This window comes from Toxorhynchites rutilus, chromosome 1, assembly GCF_029784135.1.
Source record: "Toxorhynchites rutilus septentrionalis strain SRP chromosome 1, ASM2978413v1, whole genome shotgun sequence".
Taxonomy (NCBI): Eukaryota; Metazoa; Arthropoda; class Insecta; order Diptera; family Culicidae; genus Toxorhynchites; species Toxorhynchites rutilus.
Genome location: NC_073744.1, coordinates 66,744,135 through 66,764,488, shown reverse-complemented (window position 1 = coordinate 66,764,488; position 20,354 = coordinate 66,744,135). Strand labels below are relative to the sequence as shown.

Here is a 20,354-nt window from a genome sequence, read left to right as displayed (position 1 = left end):
GTGGCAAAAATGGTTATTAACGTTAACTTTATTTCATAAAAACGTGGCCTGTTCTCTGATTTGGCACCCTTAATGAAAGACGTAGTTCTACGTCAAAAAACTTCGGCAAATATCTTACGGCTAAACGAATGCTTCACACCGTAGCACTGATGCTACCTAACACTAGATGTAAAGATGCGCTCATCAACTCAATCAATCGCTAACCTCAATCTGCCACCGCGCACGAACTGCGAATTAAACGTTTTCAATATGGTTTCATTTTAATCTTTCCCGCATCCATAATTTAATCTCTCTTCTGCGGCTGGCAAAAAAAACACGGTTCAATTCGTGTTTCGCAAAGTGGCCATTTATGGCCATCCCGCGGCTATTGGCTTTCGGATGGTTAGAAAAGCAGTCAAAATTGGATTGGGATTATTTTCGAATTACCCCCACCTCTCAAGAGGAAGGCTACTTTTATTAAAAGTTTATTTCACACGTTTCATTCCGTTAGTCTGTTTATTAATAATGTCAAATATTAAAACTAAAATCCTACACATTATCAACAAAACAAATATATATCCGATTCCCTAAGTTTGCGCAACTTTTACAAGGTTCGAATTATACCTAGTCTCCAACAATGGTTACGTTCGTTAATTTAACATATCTAACAAACATAGTCGAGTGGGCAACAGTTTTGGCAGAGTTTTTTTAGAGTACACAGTGAATACAGTTTACATGGTTACTATACAGTATGAGAACTAAGATTAAGATAACAGTTTGACTAAGACACAAGTTAACGACAGACGCAAGGAGTCCTATGAGAACAGATTACACGAGTCGAAAGTGATAGTTTTTTTTCGACACATTAACACACAATTTATAGCTGAAGACAGTTCTTCAACGGTAATAGTCGTGTCTTCCAACACACTTTTGTTGGTTTTGATGTATTGAAAATGGAGGAAAGAAACAAAAACAGAAACAAGTGTATCACAGAGCAGTGGCATCGTAAGGGTTTGTTTGCCTTCTGGGAAAAACAGATAAAACAGAACAGAAGACAAACGGAAAATAACATCGTAAAGAAAAAGGTTATACGAAGTGAGCATTGCGTTGGAAAGTGAAAATAGGTTAATTAATTGAGTTCCAGATAACGAGAATGTTGATGAGAGTGGGGAAAATGTAAGACATTATGTTCGAACGGTTTGAAAATAATTGAAAATGTTTGAATAAAGACGAAAATCAGTGATAGTCAGATAGTTTACAGCTGTTAAAGATAGAATGACAGATGAGTGAAAGTCCTCGAAAAAATAATTGGTTTCCCAAGATACAGAATCGAGCAACGTGGATGACATTATAGTGATTAGTTGAGAGAAAGTATGAACTGGGGCAATGAGAAAAGTGATTGTATGTAGATTAGCTTCTCAGAGTGTAGAAAATAGCAACCACACGAATGTGGAAATGTGAAAGGTTTGAAGAATGGTTGAAAGTTGATTAGAAAATGTGGAAATTGTAAGACTAGTAGAAAGTTGAAAGAACCCATTAGAGTAATAATGGAAAGAGTCTATTGTATTGATTCATACGAAATACTGTGAGAAATGCGTTTAGGATGACTTCTGCTACTTTTCCGTTGTGTTCTAATAATTTAAATAAATAAATAAATACTATGTTTCAATCATCTTCAGGTTTGCCTTGTGTTCAGATTTCTTCCCACAGTCAAAACTCGCGAAGGATGAGAGTATTTCGACCGACTTTCGGTTTTCCTAGTTCCTATTTTAACAAATAACTTATCTAGGGAACCTCGGGTCGGCACGGAGGGTGTCGGTGTCTTCATGCGTTGTTGTTGCCTTTCACGCCTGGTTTTTGGCGTACGAATTGTAGGCCATGTTCTGCGCCATGTTTGCTGCAGCCAGATCAGCCGATCGCCTGTCCCAGCCACCACCGTGTCCGGAGCCACCGCTGGACCAGCCGCCACCACCTCCTCCGGACTGTTTGCTGGCGACTAGCTTCTTCAGCCCGATGATACCGGCCAGGAGGAGAGCGATCTTCGACACGATCAGTGCTTTGCCGGCGAGAATATAGAGTCCGGCGATCGCAACCGGCACCATGGCAGCCATCTTCATCATGAAGCCCATAATCATCATGCTCATCATTTTCTTCATTTTACCGCGACCTGTGGGGAGAGAGAGGATAGAAAATGAAATTAGGACAAATGTATATTGATTGATAGGTTTGTTACTATGAACTAGTGATTTGAGGTTGCGTTGTTCGGGAATACACTTTCGGTTTCTTTTTTTTTTTGCTCAAATACCACAGCTGTATACCGTTTTTAGCAAATAACATGAGTCTGGGTTATTGCCTTCGAAAAATTATCCCTTTGTACTTTGTACTTTCATCATAATTCTAGCATATACCTCTGATGTCCCCTCTCGTGAGACATCTAGATTGTTATTGATTGCGGGCAATTAAGTAAATTTATCGCACACTTTGACGTAGGACTACGGCTTCGATTTCAAAACAATTCATGACTCGGATAAAGAAATAATCTTCTAGTGGGAAAGCAGATTCAATTTTTTTGATATACTATGTGTTTGATATACTATGTCTATGACTATGTCTTTGATTTCTATATAGGGGGGGTCAATCTACGAAAAATGTAACGATTTTTAAGAGTTAAACGCTTACTACTCAAAATGGTTTTGGCGACATATCTTGTGTTATATATTATTAGACAGGAAATTTATCGCGATATTTTTGTGCTTGAAACATGAACAGTGAATATAGTAAAAAAAGTTAACAATTTTTGGGAATGTTTTCTTTCGAATGCACTATCCACTCGCTTCTTCCCCGACGCAACGAGCAATATTTTTGCCCAAATTCGGGCGTTAGCTCATAATGTGAGTTAAATGAATTATTCTCCATATACCGATAATAGGCATTAATTTGTCCTATGTCAATCCATAGGCAAACTGTCCTATGTCAAGATCCCGTCCGTGCCCCTAGGCTCTGACCCATCAACTTTTTTGTTGTTGTTTGTGTCCATGAATACATGTCATGGCCAGGACTTGAATAGTTATGGAGCTTCCTATGTTTGCTGAGTTCCAGCTATTATTCAATGTCGTTATTGATACCGCTGAACGAAAGAGCGAAAAAACGGTTCAAAAGATCTGATTCATTTATCTGATTCATCCTTGTTCGTTCTCACATGTTTTTCGTGACGGACAAGGTAAGCCAATACTCATTAAGCATTATTCAGGTAAGCACTTATCAGAATCAAAGGAGAGGAGATAACTTGGAAGATGGTGACACTTAAAGGTGGTTTAAAAGATTTTAAAAGTACTTTTTGATAAGGAACATCATTTTTTCTTATTTTTTTACAAAAATACTACTAAATTTTGGTCAATGAATGAAATGTAGGAAATTGTTGAAATTTTAATAAAGAAATACAACAACAAAAGAGAACAAAATATTGGAAAAAAACTCCAAAAAAATTGCCAAAAGTAACAGTTTTCTTCTTCCAATGTATGGGAGTTGTATGAACCATTCATATAATTTTAGTTTTGAATCAAAAAAAAATATTTTTAATGTAATTTTTTTGAAAATTTGTTTGTTATTTTTTATAAAAAAATTGGACAATTTCACAAATTTCATTGTCTGACCAAAATTCTGTAGTTCTTATGATTTTTTAGTTTAATTTTTTTTTAATTTCAAGCTTTTGTAACTTTTCTTGGTAAAAAATATCACAAAAACTTTAAGACCTACAAAATTTTAGTCAGAAAATGAAATATAGACAAAAATTGATTCTTTCATTAAAAATACAAAAAAAGGTATATATATTTTAAAAATTAAAACTCATTCTTCTGTTTTTTTCTAATTCTGAACGAAAATTATATGAATAATCAATACAACTACCAACAAGTCTCCCAACATTTGGAAGAAGGGCACTGTTACAGGGAAACGTTTTTTAACAAGCAAGCGGTCGTTTTTTTGAAAGTTAAAATATTAGGCTGTCAAAAAAGTCCTGCGGTATTTCCGCGAGGTGTCGTTGTAAGCGCGTAGTTCTAGTTGTATTCATTGTATCGAGTCATACTATAGCTTGTTGGAAAGGTATTTTTGCTATAATATAGTCCTTGACAGTGTTTTGTTTGGTTAAGTCGTTCGTGAGTTATAGTGTCGCAAATATGGAGCAAAATAAAGAGAAAATCCGACATATTTTACAGTACTACTATGACAAAGGCAAAAATGCATCTCAAGCTGCCAATAAAATTTGTGCAGTTTATGGACCCGATACAGTTTCCATTTCCACCGCACAACGATGGTTTCAACGTTTTCGTTCTGGTGTAGAGGTCGTCGAAGATGCGCCACGCTCCGGAAGGCCTGTCGTCGAAAATTGCGACAAAATCGCTGAATTAGCCGAGAAAGACCGGCATAGTAGCAGCCGTAGCATCGGCCAAGAGCTGGGGATAAGTCATCAAACCGTTATTAACCATTTGAAGAAGCTTGGATTCACAAAGAAGCTCGATGTATGGGTGCCACACATGTTGACGCAAAAAAACATCTTTGACCGTATCAACGCATGTGAATCGCTGCTGAATCGCAACAAAATCGACCCGTTTCTGAAGCGGATGGTGACTGGCGATGAAAAGTGGGTCACTTACGACAACGTGAAGCGCAAACGGTCGTGGTCGAAGCCCGCTGAAGCGGCTCAGACGGTGGCCAAGCCCTCATTAACGGCCAGGAAGGTTCTGCTGTGTGTTTGGTGGGATTGTCAAGGAATAATCTATTATGAGCTGCTTCCCTATGGCCAAACGCTCAATTCGGACCTGTACTGCCAACAACTGGACCGCTTGAAGGTAGCACTCATGAAGAAGAGGCCATCTTTGATAAACAGAGGCCGTATTGTCTTCCATCAGGACAACGCCAGGCCACACACTTCTTTGGTGACGCTCCAGAAGCTCCGGGAGCTCGGATGGGGATTCTTTTGCATCCGCCGTATAGTCCGGACCTTGCACCAAGTGACTACCACCTGTTTTTGTCCATGGCGAACGAGCTAGGAAGTCAGAAGTTAGCCACAAAAGAGGCCTGTGAAAATTGGCTATCCGAGTTTTTTGCCAATAAGGAAGCGAGCTTCTATAACAGGGGTATTATGAAGTTGGCATCTCGTTGGAAACAAGTCGTCGAACAAAACGGCGCATATTTGACTTAAAACAGATGATTGTAACTAATTTTATGAACAAATGAAAATTCAAAAAAATACCGCAGGACTTTTTTGACAGCCTAATATGAAGAAGAAAAAACTCAAAGTGCATCTTGCTATGGTTTACCTAAACATATCGTCAAATAAAATTTACATCGAGCATTTAAATTTTTGTAGTATTTCAAAATTTTGAACTTTGAGTCCCAGCACTGCCCTTTTCTTTTATTTAGCTCGTATATTCATGATTTTGAACATTTGTTCAGAGTATTGAGCATTTCTTCATATGCGAGATAACTGGAGTTGCTGACATGCTGATATTACACCTATTATACTTTGCTGTAGATATCCTTATTAGGGTTCGGCAAAGTCAAATTCAACTGAGGATAGTCAAGGGACTATGAAAAAATTCACCTTCGTATTCAATTGCAGATGAGTTTTGGTTTCTTCCAGCAATTTCTCCCTCAACATTACCCAACAGTCATCCAGGCGTTTAGTTGCCGTTTTACTCTACGACTCGACTATCTCAAAGCATTTTCCCCGTAAAATGGACTTCATTGCATATTGAAGTGACTCCTTCCAAAATGAATTCATTTCTCTCTCTCATGTAGCACGTATGCATGTATCGATGTTCGAGTTGAACGTGGTTTGACATATACTACATGTGAGTTAGATTTTTTTTGTATCATACACGAAAATTACTCACTCATATGAAACAGGGTGCAGTGTGTGTTCAGAAGCACTGACAAATTTGTGAGTTTTGTTGATATAAACCCGTTTTTCTGTATCCTTTTTTCAAATTGATTTCGGACACAAAGTGAAAGAAAATTTTGTTTAGAATTCCCCACAAACTGCATACCTGATAACCGTCTAAGTTCGTTGGTTTGAATTCACGGTAGGTAAACAATAAACCGTCCATTAATGGTGTAATTTTTAGCATCAAAAATCAAGTTTTAGTTTCATTTTTTCAATACACGCCAAATTTTCCAATACACGCCAAATTAACTTTAGAATACTTCGAGAGCACTTCATCAAACTTGCTGAACCTCCTTGCACACATACTTTGAGTATTTTCAGTGACAAACGTTTGACTTCCCTGCTGTGTTCAAAACTACTCCTGGAATGTTCATCGAGATTTCATTAGCCAGGGAAATTCCACTGATTATTAACTCTTTACGGTTCTCAAGAGAGCCCCCATATTCATTAGAATTGTTCATACTCATTCAGGTTGGTTGGGAGCAGTGTTGCCACACGTACATATTTATCTGGAAAGGTACAATTTTTTTCCTTATTTTGGTACAGATTCTGTACGGTACAGGGTACAGATTTTCGTCAAAAAATACTGATTGGTACAGTACCGCCGCAGTATCGCTTGGTGCTGCTGATCATGAAAGTATTTACAATACAATAATTGATCAGTTTCATAAGGATGAAATTCGTTGTGTTAGAGTAATTTCCAGGGTTCTGCGATGGGAATATAAATGATCTGGAGAATGAATCCAGTATCCCAAAAGTAAAATTACTCCGTAAGGAAATTTCAGTTTCAGAAAACGAGCATGTATAGGATTGGTGGGTAAACATTTGATGTCTACAATGATGCCTTGTTTGTAACGTTCAGAACAAAAATAAGCTTCAAAATCGGTTCACACAACATTCTACCTTCGATGATGCGAATTAGGGATGCTAGGTATCTATTTCAAATATCCTTACACGGCATATGGAATTGTCTGCTCTTTTCTTCACTCATGGATAGCACATGTTCTTGTTTTCAAGTTTTCAAGAAAGCTATCTCAAAAAAAAAAAGGATGTGTCACGTCAGCGTGCAAAACAAAATAAACGATTTCGTTCATAAACTAATCCCATGAAGATGGAGATAGATATGAAGATAGTTTCATTTGTTTTTCCAATAATTTTCAATAGTCTGTTATTATTCGTGACCGGAATAGGTAAATCGCCACAGTGAAGAACTTCAACAGAAACAACCGTTCAGAAAAATTTTAGTAGGTTAGAAATATTGTGGCGCGGGAAAAACATCATGTGTATAAATGCCTCACATTTTTATTATAAACTTATTCTCTCGTTTTCGTTTTTCGAAATTTATTCTGAAGTCATTGTAATGGGGACAAAGTCCCCATTTAGCGAGAATATGGAATTGAGGCGGCCCAAGCCAACGAGATGACGCGATACGAGTCCACCGCCGACCCACCGTCGGAAGCGGCGGTGTCTCGCACGCTAACCTGGGTTCTACTGATTGCCTGGCTAGTTTGAAACATAGGATACGATCCTTTAACAATGGATCAGCATACAGTAGTTTGCCTATCAGTTTTTCCGGCTATTTTTTTCTCACAAAATTGAGCTCGAAAAAAAAACCAACTAAAAAGTCATAACTTTTGCTATGCTTTATTTCAGAAAGCGTGTGAATTTTGCTCATCAAAAATGTCGAACAAAGAGGCGAATGAACTGAAAAGTTTAAACCCTCTTAAAGCCAAAAAGAAGAAGAAGAAGAAATGTCGAACAAATAGGTGCTTCTTCGGAAATCAATTAACATAAAGTTACGTTAACGATTTAAGTTTATCGCTACTGGTGGTGATATGGAAGTGCGAATTGAGGATATAGTGAAATATGTACGGAACAACAACATATTATTGATAAAATTTGGGAAAATAAATTAAGGAATTTAAACAAAACCACATAGGATAGTATTCTTTTCGTTATGAATTGTCTGTGTTGTCCTTTAACCCTCCTATACTCGCGCGTACAGTCTGACAGACCGAGAATCAATGAGATGGCTAAATTAAATGACTATTAAAACTGAATGAAGTTAAGAAAAAATATACTAAAATATATACAAAATATATAAATATATATATTTTTTTAAATGAATACCAATAACGCCTAAAAATACACAATAGTAATATTAAGACGCGTCCACATTATGCCGAATGATGCCGATCGGCCTGTACCAGGCGGCATATTCGGTTCGTTATGTAATGTGGACGCCACATTGGGTGCACGAAGCCGAATCCTCATCGGATGTACGAAGCCGTCACGAACACACAAAGCACAATGTCGTCAACGCTAATTTACTTCGGTTTGTTTTGGTTCGACTTTCTCGAACCGGACCCACTTGTTTCGGGTTGGGTTCGGTCGGCTTTCGGCACGTTGGCAAGCCCGGGCGGTACGTCCACATTTAGTCGGTTTTACCAAGGCCAAGGCCGCTCGGCGTAATGTGGACGCGTCTTTACAGAGACACGCACAGTCTGTGAGTATACAAGTTACAATTCTGCGCGCGAGTACAGGGGGGTTGAAGAATGTCAATACTTTTTTGTTTTTCCAGGTCTGGATATCTCGGGGTCTTTTTGGAGATTGGAAGCAACGGTGTCATCAATGTTTTAATGACGGAGATATATTTTTGGACGCTGTCAACGATGCTGGGGTTTAAGTCAGCCGTGTCCGAATGCAGTAGAAAAACGTTGTTAAATCGTATTCTCCATTGTGAATATATAGAAAAAAATGTATGAAATCGTGTAAAACACATATTTCTACATTAAATATGAGTATTCTTAGGAAGAAATATATATCCATAACAAAAAATTAAAAAAACATGCATATCAAGGCAATTTTTGACGCTATTTGCTAATACGAATACTCTTAAAGCATACCTCATTACTGTCTAAGTACGTTGCGCTAAATGGTGTTTCTGAAGTTCTGGGGGATGCGAGTGCGAGTAAAGCAGGGATGTCAGGTTTGAAGACATGTCTTCATTTTAAAGACATTTGACTAACTGAGAAAACATTTGATCTTTTGGAGACATTTTGAAGACATTGTGAAATATGTGAAGACATTTCAGTATGACAGCGTACGTGGATTTTTGAGAGATGCCTTTTCTATGAAATCCTAACTATTGACCGAAAATATCGTCAAGAGAAGAAAGACTTTTGTCTCAGTGTCACTTATTTACTTTTGTTTTTGGTGACCAGCGGTCAATTTTGTCTCAGGGTCATTCACTTGCTTTTTCCAACTTTTCCAAGCAGAAACGTCACAACCATATAGAATGAATTCAACAACGAAGCGACGTTTACTTCGAATTCTAGACAACTTCAAGCGGTCTGGATACATATTGTCCCTAGGAGACTTTAGTTCAATTGCTTTCGAAAATTCAAATGATAGTGACATTGTATTTTTATCATTTTGGGCCTATACTATATAATAGATTAACCTAAATCTTTCAAACGATCACTTCACAATTCTAAAGTTTTCTGCTTACATACCGTTTCATTATTCAGTTTTATGTATATGGTTTGAGTTACAAACAAAACTTCAAAGTTGAAATGAACAAATTGAGTTATCACAGCTCCGTTTTTGTGGACGAACTGGGACTATATTTAATTAATCAACGGTTTATCAAGCCAATTATCATTTATAAACTCATAAAATATAGTTCGCAGATGCGCAATATATTCTCTGTTCACATTTACTGAAAAAAAATTCAAAACCTCAAAGTAAGTTTAATGAAAATGAAACTATCAAACTTTGTTCAAAAATATGTTATGCATTTTAATTTTCTTCCGATATGATTGTGAAGACATTTGAAGATATTTTTTCGTACCATGTGACATTTGGAAAAATCATTTGGCATCCCTGGAGTAAAGGTCCATTTATAACTTGGTAATAGCTATCTTGACAGTCAACAGCTACTGACCCGGTAAACTCGTTTGAAAATCGGTTGATTCGCCTAGTCCGTTCACACTAGAATCTACTGCACGGGTTTGCTTGAGATGCCAGTTATTTTTTCAAGCAGTTTGCAGTTTGACAGATAATTGATCTGGCATCCCTGATGTGAACGCCAAATGCTGTTTTTGACGTTTTCGTGGGATGCGAGTGTGAGTGAAATAAAAAAAAAATTTTTTTGAAGTAGCTCGTACGCCGAACCACGCATGACACTAACCTGCACCGTATACATTAGGCTTTAGTTGTTCAGATGTCAGTTAGTGCGTAGAATTGTTGAAACTCACAATCTAAGAACATGTGTCAAAACAAACAGGATTAGAGTCCTTCGAAGCTGTAAAAGAAGAAGCGTCTCGCCTTTGGATGGACCTAACGGGGAAGATATATGCAGTTATCTCACTTAACTTATTTGTAACTAATTAACTAGTTACCTAGTTTACGCTTGCTGACAAAGACCCTATTTGTTTCCGCACACGTAATTGAAAGTCAGCGTCGTGTAGCATCAAATATAGGGTGCAAAACTATTCTGTCTGTCGATATGCACAAGACGGGTCTATGGCACTAGGTGAGGCCGTTTCGTCACTAAGTTGGTTAGGGGAGCGGTATATGAAAACAGTACGGAAGAAAGCAGAAGGGGATTTATTCCCTTGAAGCGTGAAAGAGACGGACTGATCACGAGCGAGCTTGGCCACAAGCGTATTGTGTTTTGTTTACAAACAAAACACAGTAGACTTCCAAGATGGCTGAAGAGTGGTTCTAGTAAGTTGGCCCACCTTAGGATATACTTCTACGCGCCTTGGATATGCAGAGAGCATGGTGACAAAATGAAGTATGGTGTGATAGATATGTGCATGTTTATCAGTTTGTTGTGCCCAAAACGTTTCTAAATGACTAGGTTAATGATGTCTGGGGTGGCTCCATCGCGTGGGTGTGACGATTGCTCTTGATTTTGAAATTCTGGAGAAGTGGGGCAATTGTTTTATTTTCTATTCCACAAATCAGGGGTTTTCAGTTTTTTTATGGCAGAGCACTTTTTATAGCAAAAATATTTGACGAAGCACCTGCATTTTTTAATCAATAAAAGAAATCTTATTTGCAATGACATTACCCAACTAGAAACAACTCGATTTCGGTTTCGCGTCGCAGTTGCACGATATCTGACTCGGAGTTAACAAGATAAATAACTATATGCCCAGTGAAATTAAATTACGGAATGTTTTTTTCAAGGCGTGTTTTCAAGTGGGAGCACTTGCTATAACTTCGCTTAGTCTAGAATAATGTCTAGTCTAGAATTTATTCAATACCCTAGAACAGGGGTTTTCAAATGGTGCTCCGCGGGAAATTTGTGCTCCGCGAATTTATAGCAAATGCTCCCACTTGCAAACCGACCTCGAGAAAAACATTCTTTAATTTCATTTCACTGGGTATATAGAGATCTATCTTTTTTACTCTGGTTCAAATGTAGTGTAACTGGGACGCAACCGAAATAGAGTTGTTCTCTGTTGGGTAATCACAACGCAAATAATATTTGTTTTATTGACTAAAAAATTCAGGTGCTCCGTCAAATGCTTTTGCTATAAAAAGTGCTCTGCCATAAAACAAATCTGAAAACCCCTGTCCTCGAATAATGAAGGAAAGGGTGTAACTGCTAACTGCTAGTTGCTTTATTATTTTTTAGCTTTTAGTACATTATCTGAATTACTATTATGTTCAATTATTATGTTCAAGTTTTTGTTACTTATTTTATTTTCCAGTTTTCAGTACGTCATCTGTATCATTAGTGTATTTCTCTACAGTAAAACCATTCAACAATATTTCTAAAATTTTTATTTCTTACAATTTTTTCTCGGAATGTTTTCATGATGTACTGTATTCTATTAGCCAAATCATTTCATTTGATACCGATAAAAACGGGATTACAAAAAATAGTCAACGATTTAGTGGCGGCGACCTTTTAGGATTGATGTTGTTCAAAATATAATGTGTTCTCCAAGTCAAGCCCATTCGTTTGATACACATATCTCAATGAACATTATTTATAGATAACTAGCAGATCCTGCAAATTTCGTCTCGCCCAAAATGATTTTTTGTTATAGATACTATCAACCATTTACGTTTTCTTACTAAGGAATATTTCACAAACTCCTTTCACAATGAATTTCTAGTACTGCTACCAGAACTTCTCATTATAATATCAAATTATTTCCAGACACAATTCTCGTTCAAGATTTCACAATCACTTGCAAATAATATGTTTCTCCCTCACATTGAATATATGTTTGATACAGAAAATATAATAAAATGATACCATCTGAAAGCGGACGATTACTTCCTCGAGTTATACCCTTATCCTTTGTTTGCTTAGTTCTCGAGTTATGCAGAAATTTATGTTTCATTTCTATGGCGGTCCCCCCTTAGACAGGGGGGGAGGAGTGTCGTTTCACAAAAATTTCTTGTCCCCTAGAACCTCCACGTGTCAAATTTGGTTCCTTTTGCTTGATTAGCTCTTGAGTTATGCATAAATTTATGCTTCATTTGTATGGCAGCCCCCCCCCCCCCCCTTAGAGAAGGGGAAGGAGTGTCTATTCACCATAGAAACGTTTCGTGCTCCCTAAAACCTTCACATGCCAAATTTGGCTCCATTTGCTTGATTAGTTTTCGAGTAATGCAGAAATTTGTGTTTCATTTGTGTGGTAGCCCCTTCTTAGAGAGGGGGGAGGGGTCTCGAACTATCAAAAGAACGTTCTCCGATCCCAAAAAACCCCTATATACCAATGTTCATGTCAATCGGTTCAGTAGTTTCCGAGTACATAAGAATCAGACAGACACACGGATAAACAGAAATCCATTTTTATATATAAGATATGAAATCAGCCATTTTTAAACGGTTTTATTTTGCTTGCCCTGTAATCTGTTTATATGTTTGTATGTTTATATGTTTGAATTTTTGTATGTTTGTAACATGTTTGTCTGTAGCGCTGACCCACATTAATAGAAATTTGACCCCCTTCCTGTTGACCTATTGATCTGCAATTTGGAACACACCTTTATCTCTGTAGTCATTATAAAACTGCGTATTTCATGATCTTGAAAATCCAGGATGGCGCCCGCTACAAAATGGCGGATCACATATTATCTCAAAACCTCATCAATATGAGTTTTCCAAAACCCCATCAATATGGGTATCAAATGAAAGGGCTTGACTATTAGAATACGGTTATTTAAGAAAAAAGCAAATCCAAGATGGCTGCCTTTACAAAATGGCGGATTACATATTATATCAAAACCCCGGTAAAATGGGTATCAAATGAAAGGCCAAATAGCCAATTACTTTATTAAACGGTTTTATTTAGCTTGAACTGTTCGTATGTATGTTTGTATGTCTGTAGGGCTGTCCCACATTAATAGAAATTTGACCAATAGGAACTGACCGAATTTATAAAATACCTTTATCTCTGCTGTCATTTTAAAACTGATTATCTTGAAAAATCCAATTTGGCCGCCGCTACAAAATAGCTGATTCCTTATCATCTCAAAAAAAAAGGTTGATTGAGATATGTGTATCAAACGAACACACTATGTATTTTTGCAATCCACTCAATATCGGTACGAAATGAAATTTTTTTACTGATAGAATACAGTACAATGGTTTTATTGTAGAGAAATATTCTTGTGAAACAGATAATGTACTAAAAACTAGGAAATAAAATAAGTAAAAAAAAACTTTTTAAGTTAAACGGTTTAATTGTGATTAAACATAATAATGTACTGAAAGCTAGAAAATAATTAGGCAAGTAGTAGTTAGCAGCTAGTTAGATTAGCAGCTAGAAAATAATTAGGCAAGTAGCAGTTAGCAGTTATCACACCTCTCCTTCATTAGTCTAGGGCATTTGGTAAGACTAAAATAAAATCGTCGAACATATGATGAAGTCGCTAATTATGGATAATGGAAATCCAACGTGCCTCACGATTTTATTTTAGTCTTATAAATGCCCTAGACTAATGAAGGAGAGGTGTGATAACTGCTAACTGCTACTTGCCTAATTATTTTCTAGCTCTTAGTACATTATTATGTTTAATCACAATTAAACCGTTTAACTTAAAAAGGTTTTTTTACTTATTTTATTATCAACTTGACTCAGGAAAAATTGGTACTCATTGCAAAAAGTAGTAATAAAATTCTTATATTTAAACTCGTCACCGTTTTCAGCTTGAATACACAAAAATTGTCTGTATTTTAACAAGAATTTCACAAGCTTCGTAAAGACCATTAACCCATTAACGGCCAAGCTATAGAAAATATTTTTTGACGAAAGCCCTTGGTGTAATTTTGGTTTTTCGTTTTCCGGAAAATAACTGTTGGATTGGAATCGAACATTGGTCAAAACCTGCTCCTTTTTTTTGAAAGTGCAGACACACTGCGGACAAAAGTTAACTTCAATTAGCAGATATACGGCATTCATGAATGCATGATTTCACATTCCTAGACGAACAAGAAAAAGAAAATTAAATTCTCTAAAGAATGGGTGGGTTATATCTATGATATAACCGCAAGATTGATGTGGGACTACCATTTGGCTAGTAATCATTTGTTTGTATGGATTAAACAATTGATTGAATAAAACATTTTTGGAATTCAATTGAATTAAAAATATTTGCTGTGTAAGTAAAGAATTTGAAAAAATGCCATGTAATGTGAGGCACCTTGGTTTTGATGGCTGTGTTACGGAACACATTTCGGTGGGAACAAAAGTTCCCCCTAACTTGCATGTATTAGCAATGCCAATTTTCCGAGGCACCTTGTTTTGATGGCTGTGTTAGGGAGCATACTCCGATGGGAACAAAAATTCATCCTACTTGCATGTGTTTGCAAAGCGGTTTCACCCAGGCATAAGTTCACACCCGTGTTGATTTATTTTTTTAGAATTTTTCGGGGTTAGAAAGTAAATAATTTAACAGCGACTCATATACATCGTTAGATTTATCCTTTTCACTCTCATGTAGTGATAAGAAAAAAAAATTAAATGATCACATTTCTACTTCATATTAAACAAAAAAAAAAACAAACAAGAAATATTCAATTCAGACGTTGCAAAATTGAGTGTACAGTTCAAGTTTCTCTTGAAAAGAAAATTGAGATCAGTTCAGAAATGTTAACAGATGACAAATATCAATCTCCTAGTATTTGATAGTCCAGCACTGTCTGCAAGCGCCGAGGCGAGATTTTTGGTCATCGTAAACGGAATGCTCTCCCAGATCTCCTTAATCGTCGTTTCGAGTTCTGCTTCGTTCTCTGGATTTCTATTCTTCAGACATTTCTTGATTCCCAACCATAGATGCTCAATAGTGTTCAAATCCGGTGATTGCGGAGGTGTTTTGAGTTGATTGGGAAATTATAGAGTAGGCACTCCCGCACAATGAGATCAGTTTGCTTCGGGTCACTATCCTGTCGAATGTAGTAATCACGAAAGAGACCCAATTTCTGCACGGGATACTAGAGGATACGTTTCAGGATGTTCAATGAAGCCATTTTGTCCATCGCCGATTCGATAAACTCCATGGTTCCAGTTCCAGAAGCCGTCATCGTACCATACATCATCTGACTGCCCCCGCCGTGTTTTACTGTGGGAATCAAATGCTGAATCTGGAGCATCGATCCTGGTTTCCTTCACACCATCTGTCCGCCATCCGATTCAAAGATGTTGGTTTTCATCTCATCCGTATAAAGGACCTTGTTCCAGAACTCCTTAGGTCTGTTTACATATGCCTTAACAAACTGGAGTCGTTTTTCATATTCACCTTTGAGATGAAAGACTTTTCACGGCCAATACGACCTCTCAGATTGTTCCTGTATGCTTCACTCCGGACAGTGTCTGTGCTGATAAGTCTTCCAATGGTGCCGGCTGCTTCGGTAGTCAATTTAGGATTGTTTGTTTTAGGGTTCTTTCGAAGTGTTCGCACAATTACTCGTTCATCATCAGAAGACAGGATTCGTTTGTGACTTCTACTCGGAAGATTTTCCATGATTCCTTCGTATTTCCACTTGTTTAAGTTTTTTTTTCTGTATAGTGGATTCTTCTGAGTATAGCTGCTATTTCCTGCAATGTCTTTCCACAACAATTCATTCTTTTTATCATTGTACGCGTAACAATATATATTTTTCCCTCTAACTTGCCATTTTGATAAAAACTTTTTCAAACATCAATAAAAAAAAACCAGTGTTGCCATCAATCACTGACGAAAAAAAAGTACGCTAATTCGCAAAGATCTTACTTACAAGACTAATTTGTTCTGAGAAATTAGAGGTGAACACTCAATTTTGCGATGCCTTTAGGAATAAACAATTAGCAAAATACTTTTCGCGGAATTTTATTGCACGTACAGCTAGTTAAATCTGTAAATAATCAATATACATCAAAAGAATCAATGTATTCAAAATATTTTATACCAAAAAAATGAAAAGCATCGTCAAGTAGCATTTGTACACTCAATTTTGCGATTGGCTGTATATTCCGGTTTACATAGTCTCACGTCAATATAAGAAAACGAAACAAATATATAAACATGCTGATGTATAATAAATATTACATGTTTCAAGTTTTATTCCGGCAAGAAATCTCAGGACTAGTGTTGTTTATTTTATTACTCGCCACCAACTGAACATAATAAACTGTCGAAGCAATGTCTGCTACGGATTCTATTCACGATTCTATTTTATCACGAAAATTCAAAGGTATGGCCAGTGTTGCCACGCGTTTAGATTTATCTGGAAAAGGTACATATATTTTCGATATTTTTGGTGCGGATTCTTTGGTGCAGATTCTGCACAGATTAAAGAAGTCAGAGAACTATGAAACTGTCAGGTCTGCATTTTTTTTGTGAAACTACATTTTGGTTAAATTTCAATAAAACTTTAATTAAAGATCAGCTTTAGGTACATTTTAGCTGTTCTTGGCTCATTTTTCCAAGCAGAGGTTCAAAAATTCAATTAAAATTAAAATTGATTTTTTAAAAGTTTGAATCACTCGTCCATTTGAATTTCAGCTGTGTTCAAAAAATACAGGTGAAAATGACATTAATAAAAAATAGCAAAATTTTAGCTTAATTCATTTTTTTTTTCTAAGTCAATCAAAAATCATTGCTTTCCTGGGGTTTATATCAAATTGTAGCTGAATTTATCCTACAAAGTTTCATTGTTTCCCGTTATTCTTCGCAAAAGAGAGGTGGAAAACGAAACGAAACGAAACAAAAGATCTGTGTATCAGAGCATTTTGTACACATTGTTAAAAACTAATGTTCGTATGGAAAGCCATTCTACATCAAAGTATTCTACGGTTTAATAATTTATGCGAAATATGACTTTTTATTCGATGTATTGCAATAAATTAGAATCCATAAATTCTGGAAGTTCACGAATCTACACAAAATAATGTTGGCATCCGTTCCGTTCAACAACGGAAGGAAGTAGGTTTGGAAGCGACAGCGGTATTTTGAAATGAATAATTGGAGGACTTTGGATTGAAGAGCACAATATCAGATTACCGAACATGCTGATTATTTGAAAGCAGAAAATATACAGAATATTGAGTGCTGAAACACATATCGATGCGATAAATAAGAGATGCTGAATACAATAGCCAACGATTTTCACATGTCTGTTTCGAAATATGTAAAACACTGTGTACCGTGTGCACACATCATTTTGTTTTGAGCAATGGACCAACTTGTTTTTAACATTAACTGGGGAACTCAAACCACTTTTAACAAGGCTCCAACTAAATTACTTCAGACAGCCTCTGACAGACACTTCACAGTTACCAAAAACCAACATCCCGCGGGAACGTACCTTCTTCCAATCCGCGTCCTAGCTCATCGCTCGACAACTTGGGCAGGCTGATCTGTACCGTTCGGCTGCTGAACACTCCGGCGATCTTATCCAACAGCATGTTGTTCAGTGCTTCGTCCCGTGCTTCCAGTCCTCGTGGCAGGCTCTGCTCGAGCTCGTTATCCGTCAGGGGTTTGCTCTCGATGGGTGCGGCCCGCTCGTTGCGAACAATCTTCATGTCACCCAGTGATAGCGAGTCCACGCGACTCAACCGATCGATGAAGGTGAGGGCTCGTTTCTTGAGACACGGTGTGAACCCATTCTCTGCCTTCGAGCACTCGTCGTACACCCGCGAAATGGCACGTAATCCGGGACTCTGGTACTCCTCGGTGGAGCCCAAAACGACGGTACTCAACACCACGGTGGCACACACAAATCGTAACACTGAATGCATTTTTCTTGTTTTTCGTTAGTTCTTAAGACGTTTGACTTGAATCCACAATGTCCTTTTTTGTCAGCCAAACTGTCGGTGTCACACAACCACGAAACCCTCCAGCAACAGCAAGTCAAATTGCACAACACCACCCAACACGCCAAACAGTTCCTGTCTTTTCTCGCGGAGCAGGCAAGGATTTTTCTTCTCGGGAAGCACACCGGATCACAGCTGGAAGATCACTGATGCTGAGTTTAAAAAACAACGTCATATTTATATGAGGCGCACGTTAGTTTTTCATTTTCCACCATGGCCATGACTTTGCGCGCGCAAATCGCGCCCGCGCTGAAGAGCGCAAGCGAGAGAGCACGAGAGCGGTGCGCGATGGAGCCTCGATAAGCCCCACAGTTTTGGACCACTGCGCGGTCTCTTTCTCACCGTGCAGTCGACCCCGGAGAGACAAGTGCACTTGCCACACGAATTTTTTTTCTGCTGCTCCTATCTACCCCTACCACCCCCAGAGGGCAAACAGTGGTCTGTCATAGGACTTTTCGCGGTTTTCGCTTTCCGCGGCATGAGACGGTAGTGGGATGGTGTGGGCACATATGCGTAGTCTTGATGGTGACGGTCTTAAAGTCGTACAGGAAAAACGCCAGAAGGCATCTCACCTCCGGAAGACAATAGGAGGGAGGAAAGCGCGTGAAGATGAATCACTCACGGGTCGGCTAGGCCAGGAAGACAAAATACGTCCCTCCGAAGTGCGCGAAGGTTACGGGCGGGAACTATTCATGTTTTGATTGAAAAGATTGCAAATTTACATAGCACAAGTTGTTTCGTGCATAAAGTTCGTTCGCTGGAATCAAGATCGGAAGCGAAAGTGCAAAACATAGGTACGTTCCTCTGTGTATGTGTGTTTTATAATTCAAATTAATTACTTTTATTTAAGTGAAATTATTTGGGTACTTTAGGCGAGATTTGATTTTCCTACTTCCTTTAACGTCTACATTGCGAAGAAAAAGTTTTCATTATTTTTAATAATCTAGTTATTGTTGATTTAACAATGAAACGGAACCAGAAATCACTTGTTGCGAATTGTTCCTATGTATATTCTCATGCTCATAGCATACGCTATAAACCGTATCAGTAAGTATGGGCACACTTGTAATTAATTGAAATAAGGTGTTCTGGGTTTTGAATAGCAATTTTCAGGTTCTAGATAAAAGCTACAGATTACAATATAAGATCGATAGTTTTATAGCACAACGATATTGTATTTGGATGGAAAAATAATACAATTTGACACATGGCACAGCTATAAAGGATATAAAGTGAAAATTTTTTAAGGACCGAACTAACTGTTTTGATGCAGGAAATCTCATTGCCAATCCAAAATTACCATACGTATAGAAAAATCTGTATTTCTACAGATTTTCCAGACTTTTTAGAATCAAGAACCTGTAGTTACTGTTTTCGTATTTCATACAGATTTTACAGATTTTTAAAAATAAACTCCAATACTATTCATGGCTTGTTAATAATGTTCTAGCTATCTCTCTCAGTCATATTTATTTTAACCTGAAGTCCTGCTTCCTCACGTTCGATCTAAGATGAAAAAATAACATAGTCTATATCGAGATTAGTAAGGTAAATCGAGACAAACTGCGTGTAGTTGTCGTTATACTTGCCCAAGAAAATTAAATTGTTAGAACTGAAGACTTTGAAAATTACTACCGTGCCTATATTCCCTGTCGAGAAGTTGAGATCGACGGAGTGATCACTGAACCAGGTCTCACGGATGAATGCAAGTTAACATCCGAATCATCATTTGCCACACCAAACGAATCATGCGGTATAACGATATCCAAACACAGCGTTCGATTTCCAGGAAACCAGCCCGTCAACAGCGCGTGATTGTTTTTGTTTATATTTCAAGGAATCAGACCCGCGATAGGCGCGCGAATGCTAGCATAAGCAATTTATGTAAACCTAGAATTAAGAGAGAATAAAGAACTTTACTTCTGTTTCGACCGTCAAAGGAAACACTTCAGTTTTTTTTAAAAATCCGAATTGACCCCTCCGGTCTTAACTTGCATAATGCAAGAGAAGGTCGCTTCAAGTCGGTGAAGATCTTGGAATGCGAGAAATTACATTCCGTATCTTCCCGACTTGGCAAAACAGCGTTTGCTGAACTTGTTCAATAA

General features: G+C 37.5%; 1 protein-coding gene across 1 annotated transcript; it reads right to left on the bottom strand.

Annotated features, from left to right (window-relative positions):
• Positions 1 to 433: 433 nt before the first annotated feature.
• On the bottom strand, positions 434 to 18,385 carry LOC129762274 (uncharacterized). Its single transcript, XM_055760388.1, has 2 exons — positions 17,742 to 18,385; positions 434 to 2,146 (listed from the first exon to the last, which is right to left on the bottom strand). The coding sequence occupies exons 1-2, from the start codon at positions 18,172 to 18,174 to the stop codon at positions 1,824 to 1,826; spliced, it is 756 nt and encodes a 251-aa protein (XP_055616363.1). The 5' UTR covers positions 18,175 to 18,385; the 3' UTR covers positions 434 to 1,823.
• Positions 18,386 to 20,354: the final 1,969 nt, after the last annotated feature.